The following is a 25,709-nucleotide window of genomic DNA, read 5'->3' on the forward strand; positions in this document are numbered from 1 at the left end:
GTCGTGAGTGAACGTGATGCAACCACAGACGTTCATTTCCACTTTCATCTGGCACTCTTGCACGCAAGACTAGGGTGAAAGGAAACATGAACAAATATGTAGCAAAGATGTCGTTGAAAGGGCGCTGATTGTGCTGTCGACCGATCGCATTCAACGTGTGAATTCTGATGTTCGCCGTCTGGTTTTCGCCAGTTCAATCCATCAACAGGTGTCTTACCTCTAGCGTATGGTATCCCAGAAAGTTCGCCTGGATGCCTCTTGCCGTGTAGTTGAGGCAGCGAGACCGAAACGGTGCGGGAAGTCGTTTTATTTTGTGCTGAAAGAAATGTTTTGATTTATTTGTGCAAAATTTGTTCATATCTGCAGCCTCCTTTAGCATCATTTAGCATCATTTTATCATATTTTAGCATCATTTTGCTCCATAAAAAATTACACCACAGTCACCTTCCACCCCATGCTTTGCCTAACATCGGTTCACATGGTACGTTGGATCTGCAGAATAATTCGTTTAGTTATTTCTAGATAGATAGATAGATAGATAGATAGATAGATAGATAGATAGATAGATAGATAGATAGATAGATAGATAGATAGATAGATAGATAGATAGATAGATAGATAGATAGACGGACGGACGGACGGACGGACGGACGGACGGACGGACGGATAGATAGATAGACGGATAGATAGACGGATAGATAGACGGATAGATAGATAGATAGATAGATAGATAGATAGATAGATAGATAGATAGATAGATAGATAGATAGATAGATAGATAGATAGATAGATAGATAGATAGAAGGCATCAATTGACATTTCTCTGTTGCATTGTAAATGATGTTATGAAAAACGTATCTTACGGTAACCTATTTTGGCAGGTTTTCCCAGAACCCTCGAGGTTCGATATGACGGTGGCGAAAGCTTGAGAAGGACGTACCTGTTTCATTGTGATGGTGACGTCACGTCCGGTCTGCGCCGCAATCGGGGTGAGCGTGGAGAATGGTGCCGTGGACGGCGCCTTCACTATCAGTGGGAACAGGTCAGTGCGCGTCAACACTAGGCTGTTGCTTGAGTTCAGCTTGGACTCCAGGCGAAGTTCTGCTCGTACATACAACAGTGCTCGATTGCCTTGAAAGGTCACCAGCGCGGAACTAACGCATAAGGGTTTACAACGTGCCCGTCTGTGATACTTGCGATCTGAACAACATATTTATTTTTCAATCCCCCAAACGTGCTTCACAATGGCGAGCTCGCAAAGGGAATGTGACAGTGCCTTACAGTTACTTGGAAGTGTGGCAGATTTTGCTGCTATAGATCTAACCACACTGGTATTTAGCAGCGTAGTGTGCCCCAATAACACATGACATGTTTGCTACCTTCTTGTTCGCCTTGAGTAGAGCATCTGTTTTGGCTTCACTCAAGCGTCAATGGCACGCTTTAAAATGCAGCGCTTCACTCTTTTAATGTGACGTTTTCGAATGTTTGGTTCTCTCCTAGAGATGGCATCGAAACTCCGAGATGCAGAAGCAAAAACAACAGCTCAAGTCTCCTCACGAAACGTAACACTACACTCAAATGAAATTACAATACTAATGATAACAGCTGGAGGCCGCTGTAAATTAAGTGGCACACTACGAGCATTGATCAATCGGTTAAGGTTGAGATGCTGCTTGAAGGTTTCTAGGTAAATACTGTTTTAAGCTCGTATGTGCGATTTTTGTTTTATTGGCATGCAGCCATGGCTTGAGGTGTTAACTAAATAAGTTTGGTTACTGGGTTGTAACTTGTAAGTACTGGGCTCAAACTTCACTTGCATAATATCCCGTGCTATAAACTCTGACATGGACACTGCATAATTTGTTTACTGGCGTGACTCGTGTGCTTCGGTGCCAATGCATCACAAATAATTAGGATATGATTCAGGCAACGTCACCCCAGTTCCACGGCTCCTTGCACTGGAGCGCCTGTTCGTTCTTCTCGGCTGGCTGGGTCAGGTCCAACGTGTAGCACTTCTGCAAGGGCCTTCGAAACAACGTACTCTTCATCCTACAAAGTGGTTTTGTGCCACATTTACCATGCATCTTCAAAGTCGAGAGGTATGTAACTCATCCGGGCTGAGATGAACACGTACGCGTCAAAGAAGACTGAAAGATCAAAATTTTCTTGCACCCTCCTCAAAAGCGCTTTACGATAAAGCTATAAATATTACTTGAAGTAAACCTGGGAACACTCTATTCACCAGGCCGTATTTTAAGCGGGTCAGAAAATTGTGCCATGACCTATTTTTTTGTAACGCGCTCTCTTACATAGTAACAGCAGGATACTTAGGTCGCTTTCGTATAACGCAGAGCTGTAGTTTAGGCTGAGCAGTGACTGGCAACAACATACAAAAGCTGCGGATAAGCCGTAAGAAGCACAAGACAATGGGGTCTTTGGAAGAGTATGAAGTCAACATTTGTTTCGATGAATAAATGTATACTATCTTACACGCAGTGCTCGCAGTAACAACGCAGTGATGCGTGGAATGTCTCATGCAAAAAAAACGTTAAATTTTTCGTTGTATGTAAGAGCCCATATCTAAGCACGTTTTGAGGTTGCACTGGAAGTACAAGTGTTCTCGGTTTTTTATACAACGTATGCATACATGCGGGAACAGTCGAAGTCACTGCAGCCCGATTTGGAGCGCATTTTGCAGTTGAAGATTTCGTGAGGCTCAAAAGCAGTCTTGTTCCTGAGTTCGAGATCGAACGTTTGGTAAAAGTTCGCTGCGACGATTCTCTGAAAAGCACACATACAGAAAAAACGTATAAACGCGAATCACTAAGGCTCGCTCGTTTCCAGTGAGTTTCCGAGTCACTAAATTTCAGATACCGCAACACAAAAGACCTATTCTACCTAAAGCTCTACACTACGTACTCTGCCCGCCTTTAGAATCCATTCAACAAACCTGAGCGACCGCCTGTAGACTGTGTGTGCTCCCCCGAGTGTGCTCGTGATTGTGTGTACCTTCTTATCTCTCTGCAACCTCTTTTCTCCCCTTCATCCCTTCCCCAGTGCAGGGTAGCAAACCGGATGTGCATCTGATTAACCTCCCTGCCTTTCCTTGCATCTTTATCTCTCTCTCTAGAATCAATTACGGTACGTCTTTGCTGTCTGCTTCTAGCATGCCTCCACGCAGAGATTTAGCTGAGCACGGTACACTGACGTATACGCAGTTAGATAACGTACTATTAGACCTACTCAGCTTCAGTGAGCTTCGATAAAGAAACAAGCTTGTTAACAGGTTAATCATCACTGCCACTATCAAAGATTTTGCTTTTGCAAATATTTTTAATATAGATTTCCGCCAATGAGCTATATCCTTAAGTCAGATAATGCCTCTAAAGGCAGACCTATCAAAGTTAAAAGTGAACTCAGCTCGCGACGTTGAACATTTCGGACGTATAAAGTGAGTTTTACTTTAAGTGAAGTGCTATAACAGTACGAAAAATCTACAGGAAATGATTTGAAACAGGCTCACCATGGATGATCTTGTACATTTTTCTTTAACCTCGCAAAGTTTCGTCTTGTTCGTCCTTTACGCATGAGTAACAAAATGGTGGGAAAAAATGAAAAGTAGGGTATAAATAAGGAAACAACAATAGAGTATGCAAAACTCTTGCTTTCCTGTCAAGCTTGTTTTATCTTAAGTTTCACACATTAATCTTGAGCATATAGTCATGTCAGTGTACAGCTCAAGAGCTGCGCTGGTGCTGTTTACAGGCTCAAGCTACTCCTAAAGCGGGCCGACTGAAGGGAGGCTGACGTCCTCCGAATAAGTTGGCTGTTATCTTTAATTTTACGTATTCTATTCACCAGAAACGCAAAGAAGCAGCCATAGAAATATTTGTCATGCTCTTTATTTGTCACTCAACAGTATCAAACTTAAGTACTCTCATTGTGTCACCTGTATTGTAATATGGACAGTCTATTAATGTAACATCTCTACGTTGTATTAAGGCAACGTTTTAAATCGAGACTTCCTACTTCTCTCACAATCTTTCTCTTCGTGCCTACCTGTTTTTCAACATGCTTAACAGTACCATCTCCATCAAGTGAGCAACCCACCATGCATCGACGCAAATTGTGACAGACGGAAAGACTATCCCCTGGCGGGCGACGTCAGAAGTGACGACTGATGAGCCGTGATCAAAATACGACTGGGCAATCTTCGATGACTGCAGCACGCAGCCGATGAAGCAGCCGACCTTGATGAGAAGCCGGAGTAGTCTTCTCAAAGGCGGCGTGCTGGATCTGCAGATAAATGTGGAAGTGATGCCAGGAGTCTTGATCAAATCATGATTTTTCCCCAACTTGTGACAAAGACATTTGAAAATTTAGAACTTTACATTTACGACGTGGATTCAAAAAATTAATCCAATGATGAAGGGAATGATGGACTGAGAGGTTTAAATATGAATTTTTTGTCGTAATCGTACACTTTCAATTTTCACTGCAATTAAATATTCATACCTTACCTTGTGGAGCCGCAGCATAAACCTTCCATGCCGCTGAAGACGAAACAGCCGCTCTTACGACGAATATAGACTTGAGCCTGCCACGGCTTAACCACAACTCTCATGCATTTGTGAACGATCCTCGAAAGATGGCCGACTAGATACGTAGAATAACGACACAAACAACGTCGCACTGTAGGTATTTATAATCCGTACATGACCATCAAGCATATTAACATGCACAGCATTTTACATTCGTGGATGCTCTCTGCATGCGAATGAATTTAATTTGCTGAATCGAGTCCCCTTGCATGTGGTTCGCGGACGAAGCGCACAGATTGCCTTGTCGGACGTGCGATCGATGAGAACGAGCATGTCTGGGCGAGTGCGGCACAACTGCACTTGCCTTAAATTTTCATCCGCGTTTGCCAATGAATGAACTGAAAGTACGCGTCTGAAGTGTAAGTGTATGCCAGTTGTGGCGTACCATATAGACCAGTGGTTTCAAACACACGGCTCGCGCACATTTCTCTAGCGGACCACAGCGTCGCAAGAAATAAAATGTTTGACGGACAAACGGTAACAGAGGCTACAAAAGCGGGACTGGTCTACTGTGTTTATTTTTCTTCGTGAAGCACCCGATGCATCACTCATGTGTTAAAGCTTAGCCGCGCTCTAAAATATATATATTTCCTAATCATCGTAAAGATTTGAATCAGTCTGGATACCAGCATCGATATGTTGCTCAATTGCTCTAATAAGAATTGCAAATCCTCTTCAGGAATCATTTATGTATGACATATGGGGAATGCGTTCTTCGGAATGCAGCGTTATCAAGTGATATTTTGTACCCCCCCCCCCCCGGTCTTTTTGCGCACCTGTGCCTCTAACAACTTAACGAACAGTTTTACGGTAGACGTGTACGTTAAAGCAGTTGGGTTGGTGCATTCGATGATTCGATGTTTTTTATAACCTTAATTCACGCCTCAATATATAAACATTTTTAAAGATCATTCAACTTCTGCAAACACGCACTACCTTATATATATAGGCTACTAGCATTCAGTTGGTCCAGTCCCGATTTTCCACAGTCGTGTTCTAAATGCATGCACTAAACCTGCTCCTTCGACCGCATGCTATGGCTGTGAGCATTTATTGCAGGATAGATCCTACGCTATGCAGTCTGCTGAGGTGAGCAACGGCACTGTCAGGACCTCACTCAACAACGCCAGGCCGTCCAGAGGGCTTGTCCCAATGGTACAAAAGTGCTCGGCACAACGCTGGACTGAGGTCGCTGGCCAACCTAGCCGATGTTGGTCATAGGTCGGCTGCCGAGGTCTGCCCACGTATGGGGATTGACGCAGACCTCACGTTGACCGATGTTATGGCCACCGACGTAGGGCCGACCTTATTGGCCGACCTGGCCGACTGCCAGCCTCCATAGGGACACGTTCGGCTTGGTGAAAATCAGCAAGTGGCCAGCTGGCGCCTGCTAGGATGTAGCCGAAGAAGGGGGGGGGGGCTTGATTTTTTTTTATTTTAAAAAAAATTTGCACCTGTTTTGTACTGTATGCATCTTCATGCACACCCACAAACCCACGCAAGAACACACATAAAGTATGATTGCACTCCACTCCCCCCCCCCCCTACAAATAAAATTTCAGCTCACGCCAGTAGCAGCCATAGTAGTTCATAGTTACTATGAACTATATATGAGGATTAATGAAGCTCACGTCACAGGTACACGGATCTAAAACTTTTTTTTTATTTACACAAATTCTTCGCACGAACACTTATGGCGAATTTTGGATGCCCTCTCCGTGATTCCTGTGTGATCGGCCGCCTTCCTCGTCCTAGGTTTTCGCCAACCATTTTTTTGACATTGGAGACGTCCTGTATTGATGCACCAACATGATTTGCCATGAGACAGCCTGCAAATACAAGAAAATCAATAAATATAAGAAATGTCACGATGAGATTAGCCATGAAGGCTTTGAAGCACCACTTAGGAAAGAAGTTGACTTGCTTCCAAGCTAATGAGAACGACCAAAGGTGAATGGTAGTTTAAAAGGCTCGTTTCTTTGCTGAAACCAATTAAGCAAACAGGCAATCCAACCAAGCAAAACATAGGTGAAACTATCACCTTTTTTTAAACAGTAGTGTAAACAATATGACCTACGCTGAAAAGAGCTGAATTGGTTGGAAAGATGAGCGCTTTCCGTGAGTATGCCATACAATCTATAAGCGACGGAACTGTCAATTCAAAGACACGGCACAGCAATATTTTCAGCCTAAAAATGATCGAAGCAGCTTCATATCATGCAAAAAGGCAAAGTGATCACTCATTCAAAGATATCCAAATTTAACTTTGCGTGCAGTGGTACAAGTTTCGCAAACCATGGTATGCTATGCTATAGCTCGAATAGTGTAGCAATGTACTCAATACTGCCCCACAAATACAGTGATTGTTTTTAGAGCACCGCTCCCTCCCCCCCCCCCTTTCACGAGGTTGGTGTTAGGGGGTCGGTAATTGAAAAGCAGTTCAATCAAATGTGGTTCTGTATTCAGTCAGAGCGTTATACTGTTAAGCTTTCACCTCTCATCAACAGCAAAAAGAACGAAAACATGGCCAGAATATTGTACCCTGTCTTGTTAACAAAGATTTTGCTACATTCCATTCTTTAGGCCTTACACCTCTAAACCTATTTCATAGAACGCTTGTACCCTTGTCTCGAATTTTCTATTTGTTTTACCGCAAATTCTGGGAGCTGCTGCTCCCTCCTTGCGAGAATGGATGAAGAAGCCTCTCAGGATTTTCGAGGTGGACAACCGCTACGTCTGGCAGCGGCTAGGAAACGTGGGACCACCTCAAGTGGCACAGACAGCGAGGCAACGGAGCTCTATTCCGACGGTTTCGAGTCATCGGATGACGACTACACAGTCGTCATGAGCCGCAATGCAAAAAGAAGACTGCTACGAACATCGTCGACGACGTGTATATCGACCGTGCAGGCTACAGCGCAGCGTTGGCCACACACTATACTCTTCATGGCTGTGGACCCTGCAGCCAACCTACGGCGGCTTAACAGGCAAGTCCTCTCTGCATACCTCGAAGGACTCGCTCCAAATGAAATTAAAGACGTCAGGATCAACTCACGGAAGAATATTCTGGCAGTTGATGTTCTACACCGTAGTGCGCTGCAAAGCCTACAGAACATCTCGGAAATCGACAGAGTCACAGTTAAATCAGTGATCCCCACTGACTGTAAGGGCAGTGTTGGCGTCATCTATGACGTGGACATTTCCATTTCCGCTGACGATTTCCCAATCTTGATAAAGCCAACTACAGACGACATCCTCATCAAGCACATCACAAGGCTTGCTCAGTCACGATGCTTGAAGATTGTTTTTGAGGGAGACAGTCTTCCCCAACACGTCAAAGTTGGCCACGTTCGCCATCAGGTCCGTCCATACATACCGAAGCCCCTACAATGCTTCAGATGTTTCAAGATGGGACATGTCAAAGGAGTATGTACCAGCAATGTTGTGTGCCCGCGATGTGTCGAACCTCATTCAGAAGACACCTGCCACGCAACTGCGTTCAAATGCTCCAATTGCCACGGCGCTCATAAAGCGTCGTCTAAAGATTGCCCACGAGTGAGAAATGAACGCGCGGTGCTAAAACGCAAGGTGCGCGACAATTCAACGCACAGGGAAGCCGCTGCTACTGTCAGGCGACGTCGGCGTCACCACAGAAGATCATCACGCAACGTGGCATCTGCCGATAGAGACCCGTCATCTCAAACAAGAACTGGCCCCCCATCGTCAAGCTCTGCGAAGACGAATACACCGAAAACAGAATCAGGGTCAAGACTCCCACCTCGTGAAGAGTGGCCATCACTTCCACGAACACAGCCTGTTTCAGAGGAGCATCGATCCCCGCGAACCTCGATGCCATCACGAACCACTGATGAAAAGACAACTGAGGATCGCCAGGTCATCAACATGTTGCAGACCCTTATGAGCGCAATGCGCATGCTCCTAAGCAACATGACCACCCCATCAGCGCAGAGCGCACTCCAAGTGCTGGACACTTTGAGTCCGGTGCTTGCAGCTCTAACGTAAAACGATGGCCCGCAACATGTTATCCTTTCGCGAGGAGGTCAAGAACGCTTCTGTCCTTCAGTGGAATGCCAGAGGACTTAGGGCACGTATGTCCGAGTTCCGGCAATATGTATTCACAAACCAGTTCTCTATAATTGTGATTTGTGAACCGAACCTCTCAGCCCAGATGAGACTGTCTGGATATGAGTGCTTTATGTCTTCTACCCATGGAGAGCGCAGCAAGGTCGCTGTGTTCATACGGCGCGACTTAACTTATGTTCATCACCCTGTACCCCCTGACGAAGAAAACCAGTACGTTTGCCTAACAGCAAGAAACAAGAAGACCACATTCACCATCATCGGAGCCTACTTACATCCATCAAGTCGTCTAGACCGAGAGCGCTTGCGCGGAATTTTGAATTCGACTCTCCAGCCATGGGTGATAACTGGTGACTTCAATGCCCACCACTACTTATGGGGAAGCTCCAGGGTAAACACTAGAGGTAGACAGTTAGTGTCTTTCGCTTCTGAATGTGAACTTATCCTCGTGAATGACGGCAGCCCTACTTATCTACGCGGATCGGCCTATAGCAGTTGCCTGGACCTCACTTTCGTCTCACGCTCGTTCACACGCAGAGTGCACTGGTTTTCGGATTTGGAAACAAGGGGTAGTGACCACATCCCAACATACTTGAAGATCGACGGCTTTCCAAGTCTCAAGTCCTCCAGAGCCGTCCAGTGCACCGATTGGCAAAAATACAAGTTAATCATAGAAGACTATGTTGGTGCCTCACCTTTCAACCTAGAGGACGCAATAAAGAGTGCCCTACAGTCAACGACGCGTTCGCTTCCGGTGAGCTCATCTCGCACTGATATGAACATTGATATCGAGAAACTCCGAGCGATTCGTCGTCGTGCAGAACGACGTTATAGACGCACGAGGTCACTTGATGATCTGAGAGTGGCCAGACGCACACAAAAGAAAATACAGCGTCACATGGACAAGTTGGACAAGCAACGATGGGTATCTTTTTGCGAGTCTTTGGATCCCAGAAAGCCTCTGTCACTAATCTGGCGAACTGTCCAGGGTCTTCGTACAACCATTACTCAGCGCTACCCATTAAAATCTCTGGCACTTCACTTACGCTGCGAAGAGATTGATGTCGCAGATTCCTTCTGTCGAAGGATTTCCTTCGGCTCAAATTCAACTGGGACAAAGACGCCCAATTTTTCTGTATCTTCACGTGATCCCCGCATGGAGATTTCGTTTTCAATGGACGAACTAAAAGCTGCGCTTGCTTTGTGTAGACGTTCTTCAGCGCCAGGACCTGACGGCATCACTTACCGCGCTCTGTGTCACCTAGGAGATCAAGCTCGGCAGGCACTCTTGCAGCTGTACAATGACTCCTGGCAAACTGGCATTGTTCCACAGGTATGGAAGTCAAGTCGCCTGATTCCACTTCTCAAAGCCGGCAAGTCACCCTTGGACATTTCCTCTTACCGCCCGATTGCCCTCGCGAGCTGTGTGGGAAAAGTTATGGAAAGGATGATTTTAACGCGTCTGGAATGGTACTTAGAGTTCTACGAAATATATCCAGATGCCATGTCCGGGTTTAGACGAGGTCGCTCGTCAATTGACAATGTAGTTGACTTGGTGACATATGTAGAACACCAGAAGGCCTGCAAACGGTTATCTGCTGCTCTGTTTCTTGACGTTAAAGGGGCCTACGACAATGTCACCCACGAAGCCATTCTCAGCGCACAAGAAGGAGTGGGACTCGGTGGCAGGATATATACGTGGGTTCAGAGCTACCTACAGAATAGATCATTTCACGTGCAGACAGAGAATGACCCGACACACGAGTATTACTGCAGCCGAGGAGTCCCGCAAGGCGGAGTGCTAAGCCCGACGCTGTTCAACCTAACACTCATTGAACTAGTTGGCAAGGAACCAAGCAGTGTACGACTTTCCATTTACGCTGATGACATCTGTGTGTGGACATCAGGTGTGACTCGACTTCAACTTCGCGCTCGACTTCAGAAGGCAGCATCAGTGACATCGTACCACTTACGCAAGCAAGGGCTTGAAATCGCAAGTGAGAAGTGTGCAGTCGTGGCCTTCACCAGAAAACCAATGTCCGCTTATGGCATATAAATTAACGGGCAGTTGGTGTCATGCAGCCGGAGTCACAGGTTCTTGGGAGTCGTAATCGACCGAAACCTGTCTTGGACACCCCACGTAAACTACATGAAAAAGCGGCTGACTGCCATTTGTCACTTATTCAGGTTTCTTGCTGGGAAAAGTTGGGGAATGTCTGTCGAGTCTATGTTACAGCTGTACAAGGTATTATTTACTGGATTCCTGCGGTATAGCCTACCTGTTATATCTAACACGTGCAAAACGAACCTGCGCACAATCCAAAATATTCAAGCCCAAGCGCTTAGGATATGCCTTGGTTTACCCCGCTGCGCATCGACAGCTGAAACAATTGCCATTGCACAGGACTACTCGATCATGACGCACATCACCATTGAAACGATGCGTACGTACCTCAGACAACATGCAAGGAATCCTTCCCACCACTTGGCAACCGTTGCTACTGAGAGGCCCCGCACGAAATTTAGTGCAATTGTCTGTGCTCATCGTGCGTCGTTCACGTCAGGTTTTACGCCTGCAGAGAAACTGGTGTATCCTCCGTGGTGCCTGACACTTCCACCGTGTTTCAATTCAAGGAATACAGAAAAATCAAATTTGCCTTCATTAGCCCTAAAACAATTGAGCTTGAGCCATCTGCACGAAATGTACAACAACCACGTGCACATATACACCGATGGTTCAACCACAGCGTCTGGTTCTGGTGGTGCGGTGGTGATTCCAGCCAGAGGAATCACTCTGCGAATCAAGCTGTCACACGTCACTACGTCCACAGCGGCAGAACTTGCGGCTTTGCGTGGCGCCATAGAGTACATCAAATCCCAAAGACCGAGTAAATGGGCTGCGTTTTCTGACTCAAAACCAGCCCTACAGAGCATGCAGTCAGTCCTTCGACGAGGTTGCCATGAACAATTAACTTACGAAGTTGTCAAGCTCGTTCACCACGTCACAGAAACAGGCCACGAGGTCAAGTTTCAGTGGCTTCCTGGCCATTGTGGGATCAGTGGCAATGATTCCGCAGACAACGCGGCTCGCACATCGCACCAAGAAGAACACACCCTTCCGATTCCTTTGTCACGGACTGACGCTGCACAGCAACTTCGTCACCTGGCACGTAGTCTGAGTCTGCAGGAGTGGAACACCCCAAGCATAAGACATACGAGACTATACCAAATAAACCCTCGACTGGAACTTCGACCTCCATCCGGACTTCGTCGACGTGAAGCTTCGCTTCTTTGTCGCCTTTGGTTGGGGGTTGCCTTCACAAAAGCATATAGAAACCTCATCGGATTGACCGACAATGCGGAATGCGACGTCTGCTGCACTAAAGAGGACATCGACCATCTGATATGCCATTGCCCTCGATTTGCCTCTGAAAGACAGAAGCTTTCGGACGCATTGCGACAATTGGACGATCGGCCACTCTCTGTGCAGATGCTACTAGAACACCGTCATCGCCTTTCGTCGGCTCAAAAAGCAGTCAAAGCTGTCTTGTGCTTTTTGAGGACTACAGGCCTATGTGACCAACTTTAACTTTTGTGTAGTGCCACCTCTGTATACGCGCCAGCTGATTGACTGACAATCCTCCTTTTTTTCTCTCTCTCTCTTTCTCTTCTCTTTCCTCTCTCTCTCTCTTTCATCTTTATGCCCCCTTCCTATTCCCCCAGCGTAGGGTAGCAAACCGGGCATGTGCCTGGTTAACCTCCCTGCCTTCCCTCTTGTTGTTTACCCCCCCCCCCCCCCCCACACACCTCTAAGCCTCACACGATCACTGCACGGGAGAGCTTCTTAGGGGGTCACGGATGTTTAACAACGTTCGAACGACACGACATTGCGCTTTCTCTGTCGTCTTAATGTTCATTTTACGAAGAATCGGGGCATATATACTGAACAAACTTGGAACCACGCTGTTCACATGTTGTCTCCTGTCAAATCAGCTGTCCAAGTGGTTGCAGCCGCCACTACTATTCCACAGACGTTTATCTTCATCTAGGCTGTAGTAGCGTATTTTAAGAATGCAAAAAAAATAAATTTAAAGTTGTGGAACAATTATGTTACCTTTTCTTGGTACACTTCCTTGAAATTTATGTGTAAGAATTAATTTTAGCTAGAATATTACACCTTAGACAGTCTTCATGTGTCACATACACTGCAGTTATACCGAAACTAAAGTAATGACACAGCCCATATTTCAAAATAAAATGAAAACGCAGAATAGACGTGTTTCACCACGGGCAAATTTACAAGCGTGATCCCCCACGCTTACGCGCTTATATTTGTCACCGATTTAAAAAAGAGGTTGTCCCAACGTAAACCTGTGATGCCGGGCCAAGCAAACTGGCCGACCTATTGCCGACCTGACCGAATGACGTTCGCTGACGGTAAATCTACGATGTCGATCTAAGCACGGTTGATTGATTGATTTGTGGGGTTTAACGTCCCAAAACCACCATATGATTATGAGAGACGCCGTAGTGGAGGGCTCCGGAAATTTCGACCACCTGGGGTTCTTTAACGTGCGCCCAAATCTGAGCACACGGGCCTACAACATTTCCGCCTTCATCAGAAATGCAGCCGCCGCAGCCGGAAATTGAACCCGCGACCTGCGGGTCAGCAGCCGAGTACCTTAGCCACTAGACCACCGCGGCGGGGCGATCCAAGCACGGTGGCCGGCCTACAGCTGACCTGGCCAAGTGGCGTTGTGAAACGGTAAACCTGCGACATTGTGCCAAGCACGCTGGCCGACCTACTGCCGACCTGGTCAATGGCCAGTCACAGGCCGAACACTTTTTTTCGGTTGTCTCGCCGACTGAACTGACCACCAACCAGTTGCCGACCCTTAACCAATCGTCGGCCACTGGCCATGTCCCCCTGGGGTGTCGTCGCTGAGAGTGGTCATCTCCCGGAACCGACTTGGGTGGAGCCACCGACTTTAATGGGGCGATGTCGTGGCCTCTTTTAGTCTCGTCCCTCAGGACTCCAATGAAGTTCAATTGTATCTATGTATTCGTTCAAAAGCCCAAGGCGGAAAGGTTGCTGATGGTGGCTACATTGTGCCAAATTGGCTACTTTACGATCCCGTATGGTGGCGAAAATTTCAGGTTGGTACCATTACTAGTTTCTACGTATACCTTTGACTTCAGTTTTGGTGCATAAGTGGCCATTTTCAACATTATTTCCAAGTAAAACACACCATTTACAAGATGCTCTATCGTAGAAGCCGAAACGTGCACGTGTCCTCCCGCCCACCAGCAGGGTAGCGTGCATTGAGGCACCCTAATGCAATTGGCGCACGGCGTGCCTTTAAAACTTTAAAACGAAGTGACGAAATTACATGCATGTTTTGAAACGTGTAAATAACAAGCTGCTCACGCTGGGTGCCATTCAAGCTCATGCTACGCGCAAGCTTCTAATCTGACGAGCAGCGTCCTCGCGTGAACTTGACAAGCTTGAACATGGTGTGGGCAGGACTTTCAGAAGGCCACACGCAGGCTGTTCATCAAAATTCTTTGACCAACTTCCCTTGACCATGAATTATGCTGATGTCCAATTAAGAACCTCCTTTTTGGAACGCGGTTTGTTCATCAAGCACATGCGCTCCCCCGTGAAGCTGAGGGACAGTTTTGAAAATCGGATGGTGCTATTCACAGGCAACTCGTGATTGAACCATACGCACATCCCCACACACTTCCTAAAAAAAATATCTGAAATATGAAAATCACTCACTATCATGCAAGTTGAAGGAGCGATAGGTGGACAGAAACACGTCCGGTTAGGAATTAAAATAAGGCGACCACGATAAAAGCAAGTAAAAAAAAAAGACGTTTCGGTCCCGTGCGGGGGCCAGAACGAGTTGCTTATTCTTGCTTTTATCGTGGACACCTTAATTCTTTTAATTGTCTTCATACCATGCAAGTTGTTAAAATTAAGAATGAAAAGGAAATCATCCACAAATCTAAAACAACGACCAGCACTTTAATCTAGACGCTTAGCAACGCACTTGTCACACCGTGCTAAAAATATTTCACAAAGAACGGATACTAAATAAGATCCTGTACTTATTCCATTACTCTGGCTGAAACATTAATTTCAGAAACGCGCAATCGTTGCCGTTAGATTAAGTAAATTAGTTCTAATAAGTAATCAACTGACATGTCACAGACATTTTAAAATATGAGCCGCGTTCCCATTTTCAATAAACATGATCCCGGACCGCCTCATAGTCGATCTTGCGGAATATTATAAAGCAAGTCTTTTACATCGATGAAAATGGCAAAGTTCCCATATGGTGCTTTGTGCTGCTCTGGTAAAGAGAGTCAGCAATATTTCTGGAATTCCTTCGGAAGGGATCAGTCACTGTGAGGAGCTTATTGTTTTTGCGAACCCTGGAAAGAACACGTACCTTGCCGGACCCCTGCTAAACATAATAGAATGAAGGGTCGCACCCTCCTTATGTTATTTTTGCGGACAATAAGATTCTCAAGACTCCCGAAAGTGATTCTGCGTTAATTTTTAGAAGCAAAGCTTAGGCTCACATGCTGTCCGTTGACGCCGTCGTTGTCGTAGCCTCCCGTCGAACCGAAACACAGGTGTTACATATATACCTCTCATGAAGTGTTCATAGCGCGCATGTGGTTTAAAAATAGACGGTACTATGGTATCCGTGCATCTGTCCTATATAAAACCGTTTGTAGCCGTTTAAAAACGTTTTTAGAGGTCTTTTTGTGTTTTGTAGGAGCTGTGTGCTGCCGCAAAAATGTTTAAGATACGTTGCAACTGTGGATTACTTTCGATTAGGTCAACTGACAAATGTGAGCATTACAGGGAAAGGTGAAGAGATCAGATGCAGCGTTTATAGTTCTAGAAACATTGATCGCGTGAATGCGTTATTACTATATCTGCGTCAAATGAAACCCGAAAAGCGGCAAGCCTTTGCTATTGTGCGCGCCGTCCACTTATCGCCATGGACAGGCACGCATAAATCCGCAGAGCTAACGTTGCTACCGTATTGAAAGCGCGCGCCTGTCAACTTGCCGCTGTACGTGTTTCATTTGACGCGGATAGTGCAGCAAGTAGGTCATCCACAACTTACAAGCAAGCATTCATTTTGCTGGCTTGAGCGGTCACCCTAAATTTCGATACCGACTGCGGAGCACGACTGCACCAAGCAGATGAGCCTAATTAAGTCTTAAGAAAAATTGATTAAATATGCGTGCGGCAATGAGCCGCTCGAAACGCGGACAATATCCAGGTTTCCGCAGCAACTATGCAACAGTTTCGTTTTCGATGCGGCGCGAATTTCCGTTACTCAGCGGCACGAGTGCGCGGCGCGAGGGAGCGCTGCGGGCAGTTGTCATGGCGATCACACGCGCTGACGATTGAATTAGAAGTGCTTTGACTTTCGTCCCTTATCTGAGGCGAAAAAGTTTGAATATGTTTTGCCTGCCACTGCTTGTGAATGTCATATAAAAAGCGAATTGTTTTCAGGGCGCGGGCAACAGCGCCACCACGTCGCAGTGCGCGGAAAGCAAGAAAAAAATTGTGAGTCAGCCTCCCCACATCCTTTTTTTCTTCCCTTTTTCTGGTGCGCTTTTCCTTTTTCTTTTTCTGCTGCGTCTCCCTCGAGCCGTTTTTTTTTTATTCGTCGCGGGAGCGGGGGTTCAGGCGTCTAGCGCGTCATTTCTTTCTCTGTGGTATTGGCCTACCGGCATGTTGCTTTCAGCAGTGATTTGACCCTGTTCTTATCTTTAAGTTTCGAGAGATAAGATAGAAATCGAGCAAAGGCAACGAAAGTGTGGCGTTCGTGCCTCGAGAAATTCTCGCTCTTAGTATCGGTCTGAGCGAACGCGTCTAAAAATTGGCTTTGCATTCTCAATTCCTAAGTTTCTTGCCCATTTCCAGCGTCGCCTTGAAGCGAACGATAGAATGAAACCCCATTCCGACTTGAACCCGGCGGATTTTCTACAAGTACATGTCAGGTAAGCGCAGTCGTCTTTGTGCTGATTTGCCCATTTCGTCTCGGCGGTGCACATCGATTCGATGCGCGCTGGTTGCCGTGATTGGTTTAATGATCGCCGCCGATCTGGCTGGCACCTGTAACCGCTTCGTTTGTGTCAGCTGTCTATGGAACCGTGCGTTATTGTACGTAAATTACTTTTGCTTCAAAAACAAGTGCAGACTTGCGTGTTTCATGGAGGTTATCTAGCGCGCGGTAACCATTTTGAGTGGTGTGCCGTGTAACCACCGGAAGTGCGCTTTGCCGGTGTAGCGCAACCGCCGAGATTACAGCAGGCGCGCGGGCTTTATTTTTTCGTTGCCCCCCACAGTTACCTCTTGAGGTGCGAATTTCAAATGTTTAAGGGTAATCTCTTTAGCGTGAGCGCCACTTATGATAAAATTGTTGACACTGACCACTAGTTATCGAAGATGTGCGCGACACGATTTCACGATTAAAAAAACTTTTCGTTTTTCATTAATTCCTTCATTTAGTTGTAGCTGTGATTTACAGATTAGTTAAGTGACAAAATGCGACAGCAGATGCAAAGTGCTTCCATTTTACTCACACAAGGAAGCGTAAGCAATGCAGATAGCTCATTTCTCCTTTTACATTGCGCCTTTTCTCCAGGAGAAAGCTGAGGCACTCCAGCCCACCCTAGCGTGCGATGGAAGACCTGGCCACTTTAATGCTCCCGCCATCTCCAATCGATGAGCTCAATGGCGACCAGGAGGAAAGTTACCTCTGTCCGTTGTGCTTGTACTCCACCACAAGTGCAGCCATTCTTTTTCGTCATCTATTCATACACACTGGCATCAGGCCATACTGCTGCTTCGAGTGCGGAGAGCGCTTTGCCATCCCCGAGACTCTTCGAAGTCACCTGACGGAGAAGCACCCACGGAAGCTCCCGCTTCACTGTGAACGGTGCAAGAGTGGCTTTCGTTTTCGCCTGGAGCTTTGTCAGCATGAGGTTGTGTCGTCTTTGGAGACACTGCACTACTGCTACTACTGTGGAAAAGGTTTCCTCTCTGCGTCAGATGTTCTTCAGCATGCCCGAACATCTCACTTGCCTTCTAGGAAGCATGAGTGCGATGTTTGTGGCCGCTTCTTTCCAACTTTCGACAGCATCAGCATTCACAGCGTGTTTCACCTGAGGCATGGTGTCTCCTATCATCAAGTGGCTATTGGTAAGTGCTCTTAAACATTAAGTGCATGAATTTATGAATTGAAAAGTTCCAAAAATTTTTGCATTCTAATGCAGTCTTCATAGCCAGATTTTTCTGGAAAGTAAGTGTCAATTTTTATGTTTGTTATCAGATGCATTCCACAGGAATTGAGTTGTAAGTCACTTGACGGGATGTTGTCGCTACAAGCTGTGGTTGCTTGAAGGTAGCCTGGTTGTTTATAAGCAGATTTTTTGCATAATTTTTAAATATGTAAGCGTACGCTCCCAGAGCTTGTGCTGTATGAGTTCCCATTTTCACAATCCTCTCTTGACAACGCTGTCCGATTTCAGGTTCAAAAAAGTACTCGAAATTTCATCCAAAACGACGACCGCACCGCTGCCTTTTCTGCCCACGGCACTTCCTCTACTTGGCATCCTTGAAAAGGCACCAGCTCACGCACAAGCTTGAAAACTGTTCCCTGTGCCGCATCTGTGACCGACCCTTCATGCTACCTTGCTCGGTCCAGAGTCACCTCAAGGAGCATGAAGAAGAGCTGCGGTTGTACGCAGAGGAGTTGCCACACGGCACCATCCCCACAGAGCCACCACACGAGTGCGAGCTCTGCGGCAAAACCTATTCCACGAGCAACAGTTTGCGGGCCCACCGGAAGACGCACAGTTCAGACCGACCCCACAAGTGTGATGTCTGTCAGAAGCAGTTTCTGCGCTCTTACGACCTCAAACGCCACTTGCGAATACACACTGGCGAGCGGCCCTTCGTATGCGATGTTTGTGGCCAGGGATTTTTCCAGTCGTCGGCCATGCGCAACCACTTGCGCACCCACACGGGCGAACGCCCCTTTTCCTGCGATGTCTGTGGCAAAGACTTCACCCTGGCATCCACATTGCGGGGCCACATGAAGATTCACACGGGCGAGCGACCACACCGCTGTGCCCTGTGCGCCAAGTCGTTCTCGCGCCCTTATGAGCTCAAAACGCACATGCGCATCCACACGGGCGAGCGTCCCTTTGCTTGCGGCGTCTGCGGCCTTGGCTTTGCCCAGGCCTCGACGCTGCGGACTCACGTCAAGATTCACGAGCAAGGGGGGGTGGCGTCCTTTGCCTGTCGTCTGTGCGGTGAGGCCTTTGCACAGGCGGCAGACCTCGAGGCGCACTCCAAGATCCATCTTGGCGAGCTGTCTCCACAGCCTCCGGAGCCTGTGCTGCCATTCCGCTGCAGCATCTGCTCAAAGACCTTCACGCGACAGACACACCTGCGCAACCACATGAAGCTGCACCTGGGCCCTGAGCCCTTCAAGTGCGAGGTATGTGGCCAGGCATTTTCGCAGTTCTCGACCCTCAAGAGCCACCTGAAGGCGCATATGGGCGAGCCATCGTACTCGTGCTCGGCATGTGGCCAGCATTTCCTGCAGTTTGCAGCGCTCAAAGCACACATGGCACTGCACAGCAGCGAGAAAGCACTCGTTGACTAGGTGGTGCTCACTACGTCATACTAGGTAAATTCTGGTGGTGGTTACTACATCATAGTGCTACACTGATCTCTGTTTTCTTTCATGATGGTTTGCCAATTATTGGAAGTGAAATCGCACTGTATTTGCCCAAACATGATTCAATCCACAGAGAAACAATCACACTCTCTTGTTTATCATGTTAGTGAAAAGGAATATACTGACAAAAAATTATAAGTTAACTCTAAAAGGTTATGCCGTGTTGGTTGAACCTCTGGTTTCATGTGTCGATAATTAAACTGAATATAAATTTATAGTTATATAAATATTTGAGCTTTTTTGAACTAATATTATAGTTGACTTGCTGATAAACTGAAGTAAAGAAATATTGTAAATGTGAACTAAAAGGCTAGCCTGCCTGTTTAGTTCTTTGTGTTGCTGATGAGATTCAAAAATATCTGAAGTCAATCGGCAAAGCATTCATATTGCGTGTAGAAACTATTTGGCTGATGTGGGACTCGTGATGTTAAGGCTCTTAATAATGTTTATGGACTTTTCTCTTAGAAATTGGAATGTTACTACCTTTTCATAAAGAGCCGATAATCATTTTTCTGGCTAAAAATTTCGGGAAATTCTCACAGCCACTCTTTCGTTGCAGACTCGTGCATAACAGGAACACCACAACTATATTTATTATTTTAGGTGGTTCAGGAGCCCTTTAAGTGTTTTGCAAACACAAAAAGCTGAAACTTTATTTTTGTTTGATGTTTCGTGAATATGACTAATGATCATTCGAATGATACGAATGATGACCAATGATAATTCGAGCTATCATATGCTTTGAATAATTGAAAACACCACAGATATGTTAGGACCTCGCCTTTAGATATCATCATCATTTAGTAACCCTTAAAGGGCTCTGTTGGGGTATTACATAAAGGGGGAGTATACACAAGAGGAAAGGAACGCTCAGACATTCATTATTAAGGCAAAAAAATATATAATTTACAACAAAACAGATGAAATTCTAAATAGTCAAAATACACGCAAAGGATAATATGGAGAGAATGTCATCTGGGAGTTCACTTATATTTGAGCCAGTGGATTTAATCTTACTCTGTATGGCATAAAACGTGCAGAGCGATGGCGTATGAGAAAAGCATTAAAAAGCTTTACACGTTGACATACAGTTAATGTGAAACACTTACCAAAACGGTCGAAGTTCTTACAGATGCAACCATGAATTGGCTCGCTGCTAATTGCAAGCCCCGAATTCTCCCCAGCTAGACGTCATATGTTTGAGATGTTCATACCTGTGAATCAAATTACGCTGTATTATTAATATAGTTTATGTGTATGCAAATATAATATAATTGTACTTGTTTGAGAGTGCTATTGCATAAATGTTTCAGTCATGTCAATTAACATAAATTATCAATTTGTAAGCACACACTAGTGAGTTTTATGGAGCCTGTGTGCCAATAACTTTAGTTCATTAGTATTTATTGACTGTATTATGGTTACCTTTGCTGTGGCTTCAGTCTTTGAAATGTATGTGAGAACACTCTGAAATGGAATGGTAAAGTTTCAATGAAGCAATGACATGAAGTTCATGTAACTTCTCTCAAACAACACATAGATAATAGGCAGAAAAAGAAAAAAAAGTGTACTTCTGAATTTCGATTTTATTTCAGCGTGTGAAGGCGTATGCCTTGATCCAGATTTCTAACAGAGGCATGGTATCAGAGTACGAGACAACACGCAGCATGTTACTGCTTTTGACACAAAGGCAAACCCCGTGCGAAATTTCCAAGCAATCGCATGCCTGTCTACTCACTTTGCAGGCAGTAAAGTCCGCTAAACGTTTGTTTGCCCCGATAACAGACTCAAACTTCATTGTATTGAAGCAGCATGTAACCTGAAAAATATATTCACCATATTCCTGTTGTTCATAGAAGCATATATCATTTACATGCCAATATTGGCAAGAAACCTCTTTTTTTTGGCAATCAGTAATATGCACATTTAGTACATTGAATTTTGACCATGCAAACAGCTTCCCTGTGTTGGTGATTTAACTCCACTGTATGAGGAAAGGAGCAGTGATACGAGAAGAGTTCAGTTACACGATAGCAGTCTCGTACTCTGTTCAGAGCGAGATTTGATTTTGCAATCCAGAGGGAGGACTATTGGCACTAGTCCTATTGTACGTCAATCAGTGCAGGAAGTTCTAGCAGGTTGCAGAAGTGTAAAAGTCCGTTGCACTTCCACATTACTCAGGGTACTTCGTGTATAAACGAGTGTTTGTCACTTCCGTCTGTCATCGTGCGTGCGAGTTTGCATGACCATTTCACTGAGCTGTGGAAGGCACATTAAACGGTAAAATTTCACACTGTTAGGGATTGTGCGATGTCGTACAAACTGCATAAGAGAAAAGTGTTGTGCTCACTATATTTTGGTTTGGCTCTGTGGCTTATACGGTTTGTTATGACCTGTTAGTCATAAATTATTTAACTGCTTCAGGTTATACTGACAGGCAAAAGTTTGGTGTGAGAGAAAAAAAAATAAATGAGCAATACCTTATATAAAAAAATTCATGCTGTAAGTCATTGTAGTTTGCACGAAGCAAAATACAGGATTTACATGCTAGTATTCCTTCTCTAAAACTCAAGGTTGCTGTTAGAATTGGAGAAGAGGCCTTTCACAGCTCATGCTTCACACTGGATGCGGTGCTCCCAAGAAGTTACCAAGAGATTTGATAAGTTTCAATGCTCGCAGCTACGAAATTACCAGGGTATGTTCTCAGGTGTAGCTCGAACAGTACAACTGAAGACAATGTCATGAGAAAGATTGTTCTGTGTCCATGGCTGGAAAATTAATAATTGTTGGGGCTTAACATCCGAAAACCACGATATGATTATGGGTCGCACCGTAGTGTAGGGCTCCGGAAATTTCGAACACCTGGGGTTCTTTAACATGAACCTAAATCTAAGTACGTGGGCCTCAAGCACTGTTGCCTCCATGAAAAATGCAGCCACGGCGGCTAATATTCGATTCGGGACCTTCGGTTCAGCAGTCGAGCACCTTGGCCGCTAGACGACCGTGGTGTAACCCTTTGAAATCAGCGTCTATAGAGGTGGGGTAGGGCAAGCATTTCATTGTCAGTTCCCTTGCTCATAATGGGCGAGTAGCCTTGCTGGCATTAGTATAACATTACGAGCTGTTCATACGTGTTCGTAACACTCCCTTTCTGTGTATATGTAGCATAATGTTTTACCAGGCTATTTTCTGCTGTACTGGTCAATGCAGCGATCACAGGATTGTGGTCGGACAGCATTTTAATCTGGCGAGAGGCATGCTGTTCATTTGGCTGCTACGAATGGGAAGTCACAGCTCCCTGACTACTTCAATTTAGAAACTTTGAAAGGCTGCTTAGAGGATGGAGACCTTTGTGAAGCAGAACAATCTTTTTCTTTATGAGCCCTCGTGTACTGGCTCATTGCTTATCACATCTGCTGTAACATTCTTGGCTGCTTTGCAGACACTGGTGTGTCTGAATGTTTGTGAGTGTTTTAAGAAAGTGGTGTTTACATTCCACCAGCATTACGGGTGTCCGCGTTTTTGTGAATGTTCCTTTTGCATAAAAGAAAAATGTGCATCCTATCCTGCCACTTGTTCTTAGTGTCTTGTATGTGTTTACTAGTCATGTGACTTGTGTCTATGTGTGTGTTAACTGTGCTGTCTTATGTGTCTGCGTGTGTGCCAAACTTATGGCAACAAGGTTAAGAATACTGACCAAAGATACAGCTCTACCTCATGAAAGTTCCAATAAACGTGTCCCTTTTGATGCTCTAGGGATATAGTTTGTAGTGCCAAACTTATTTGCCATTCAATAGACTGTTTCGTTGTCTCTTCGATTTCTCTGCATGACTGTCTTTTATCAAGTGTTCTTTACTTTTCAAGTGTCATATGTAGCGATAAAGTTGCTTTGTGTCGTGTTTTGCGAATTTACTACCCTGTTCAATTCTCGTTTCCTAGAGAATTATTGCAAGCAGGTGGAAGGTGTGATTGCTCAAGCTGCTGGAGTCATTTGCACTCTGAATGTCTCAGTGTTGCTGGCATTCAAACTTTCTTCACAAGAATATGGCAGGCGTCATGCAATGTTGAGAAACGAGGTACTTCTCCGCATGTGAACATAGATTACTTGGAGTTGCATTAACTGTCGTTTCGGCGAGGTACTGACTCAGCTGATTTCATTTTATGTACTGCTGTGATGCCAGTTCCAGACAGGCCGTTTGTAGCTGATGTGCTGCCTCATAAATGTTTATCTACATAATATTGAAAAATTTGATCTTACTGTGCGCTCGCAGGAAATTCGTTACTTGCTCACAAAAGTTTGGTTCTCAATCGTTGTGTACCTAGGTTGCCATGTTGTCAAGGCCTGTCGGGTTGTTGCATGTGAGCAGCATATAAAATTACAAATGCATGCAGACAAGAAATAGAAAGCCAAATTATTCATTGGGCTAACTTGTTCATCTCCTGTTGTACCATGAAAGCACGCCTCTCTTGTTTTGCACATGCATTTGTCGATTGTTACAGTGCGTAGCCTTGCGTTTCTCGTGGCACATAGCTGAAAAAAAAAAAAGAACAGGACATAAATGCAACCACTGAAATGTTAATCGCTTGCAAAGATTCTGCAGCTTTGGCATTCACGGGGACTGGCTTTTTGGTAGCCATGCCTGCCTACCTCAGGGAAGTTGTGCTTGAGTGTGAAGAGGGAGAAACAGTCCAGAAAGTGGACGGTTGGGTACCTATCGGATAAAAAAAGTTCCTATAAAGTACGGTGTGCTTTTCATGCCTACTGAAGCTGTAGCGACCCTTGTGTTTGTGTCCGAATAGGAATGTTTACTCTCTTTCTTTTTTTTCTCCTTCTTCCTTCATTCGTAGGCATTGGTGTGGCCACGTGAATTTTCAAGTGCATGTCATAGTCATGACCCTCGTAGTGCGAATTGCTACAGTAACTCGTAATTGCATCGTAGACTTTTGCCCACTACTCTCTACCTTAGCATGGCAAGAACAGTATTTGTGGAGTATGGTGGTCATCTTCAAAAAGTGGACATTTTCAAAAGCAGGCTTTAAAGTATGAAAACATTGGCTAAGCAATGATGCGTCTGCTTATGGTTCACTCTCGTATATGGCCGCATTATAGATTGATCATCTTCTTCAATGCTTTCGCTTGTGCATTCCACAACATACAACACTATGACTCAGTGTAGCTGATGGCATATCTTAGTAAGATGTCATTTAAGCTTTGCACTGCATCAGTGAATTTTTCTTCAAAGTGGTAACATGGGGAAACTAAACTAAAATGTAAAGCTTGCTTGTACTAAAAGTTTCTCAACATTTCATTTTACTGCAGCTGATCTGCACTAGTTGAGAACAGAATCACGGTCATTCTTGTCTCTCTCCTTTTGCTTTTCCCATGTATGGTATGTTCTTTCACAGTCACCTGCAGGCATTGTGTAGTGATTGGTGCATGCACTGTTAACAGCATGTCTATAGTACATCAGGCAAACGTTAAATGACGAGGTAATATTAGAATAATAGCCCTTGCTCAATAACATTCTTATGCACTATCTGCTGGAGACTGCATGCTTTGAAAGGGTTTATTTCTTTTAGACTTTGGCCACACATTTCAATGCGATTAGGCTTGTGTCTGAGTTCTTTTAAACAGTACCTTAAAATGTGTAGAATATGGACCCCACTGAAAAAAATACATCTAAATTTGCACAGCCTGTTTGCAAAGCTCTAACAGTGCAGAGTACGCACTCTGTATATAAAGCGGCGAGTTTGACCTATTGAACAACATTGGGGTAAATTGCGTACAGGTATCGGGATAAGCTGCAGACAAGCAGTAACCTCAGCATTCTATGCTTTTCATAGATATGTTCATCAAAATTGGTTGAATAAGGTGCTCCCTTTAGGGGAACAAGCGATGAAAGCGCTTGAATCGTCCACATTGTGTAGCAGTTAGATGACCAACAATCCTAATAGTTGATAGTTAACTGAGAAGTGACCAAATCGGTGCATCATCTGTACTACGTGTATAATTTGTGCATGCAATGTAGGCTGATCAGAATGTGTACCCCGATCAATAAATCGATAAAAAGAAACTGTGTTGCCTTGTATGTCATGCTTAGCATTTTATTTCACTTGTGCAACTCCATGGCTATTACTACAGCGCGTCGTTGCTCGACAGCGCAATGAAAAATTACCTGCTCATCCACTCTTGTTATGATAAGTCGCTCTCTTTGTGAAGAAA

The 25,709-nt window shown here is 45.1% G+C and overlaps 2 protein-coding genes across 3 annotated transcripts in view; both read left to right on the top strand.

Annotated features, from left to right (window-relative positions):
- The first annotated feature begins 892 nt into the window (after window positions 1–892).
- LOC119172759 (ornithine decarboxylase) overlaps window positions 893–25,709 on the top strand; it is a 96,739-nt gene continuing 71,922 nt past the window's right edge. The window contains exon 1 of the mRNA XM_075892983.1: window positions 893–1,042. The gene's annotated coding sequence lies outside the window, so the exon portion shown is untranslated. The remainder of the gene's footprint in view (window positions 1,043–25,709) is intronic.
- Window positions 16,123–25,560, top strand: LOC119172167 (uncharacterized). Of its 2 annotated transcripts, XM_075892981.1 has the most exons (4): window positions 16,123–16,299; window positions 16,660–16,736; window positions 17,384–17,940; window positions 18,270–25,560. In XM_075892981.1, exons 3-4 carry the CDS (start codon window positions 17,421–17,423, stop codon window positions 19,409–19,411), a joined length of 1,662 nt encoding a protein of 553 aa, XP_075749096.1. In that variant the 5' UTR covers window positions 16,123–16,299; window positions 16,660–16,736; window positions 17,384–17,420; the 3' UTR covers window positions 19,412–25,560. The 2 variants fall into 2 exon arrangements, with proteins under 2 accessions (XP_075749096.1, XP_037279081.2); XM_037423184.2 differs by lacking the exon at window positions 16,123–16,299 and having other exon boundaries at window positions 16,374–16,736.

Source organism: Rhipicephalus microplus, chromosome 4 (genome assembly GCF_043290135.1).
Source record: "Rhipicephalus microplus isolate Deutch F79 chromosome 4, USDA_Rmic, whole genome shotgun sequence".
In the NCBI taxonomy this organism is placed as follows: Eukaryota; Metazoa; Arthropoda; class Arachnida; order Ixodida; family Ixodidae; genus Rhipicephalus; species Rhipicephalus microplus.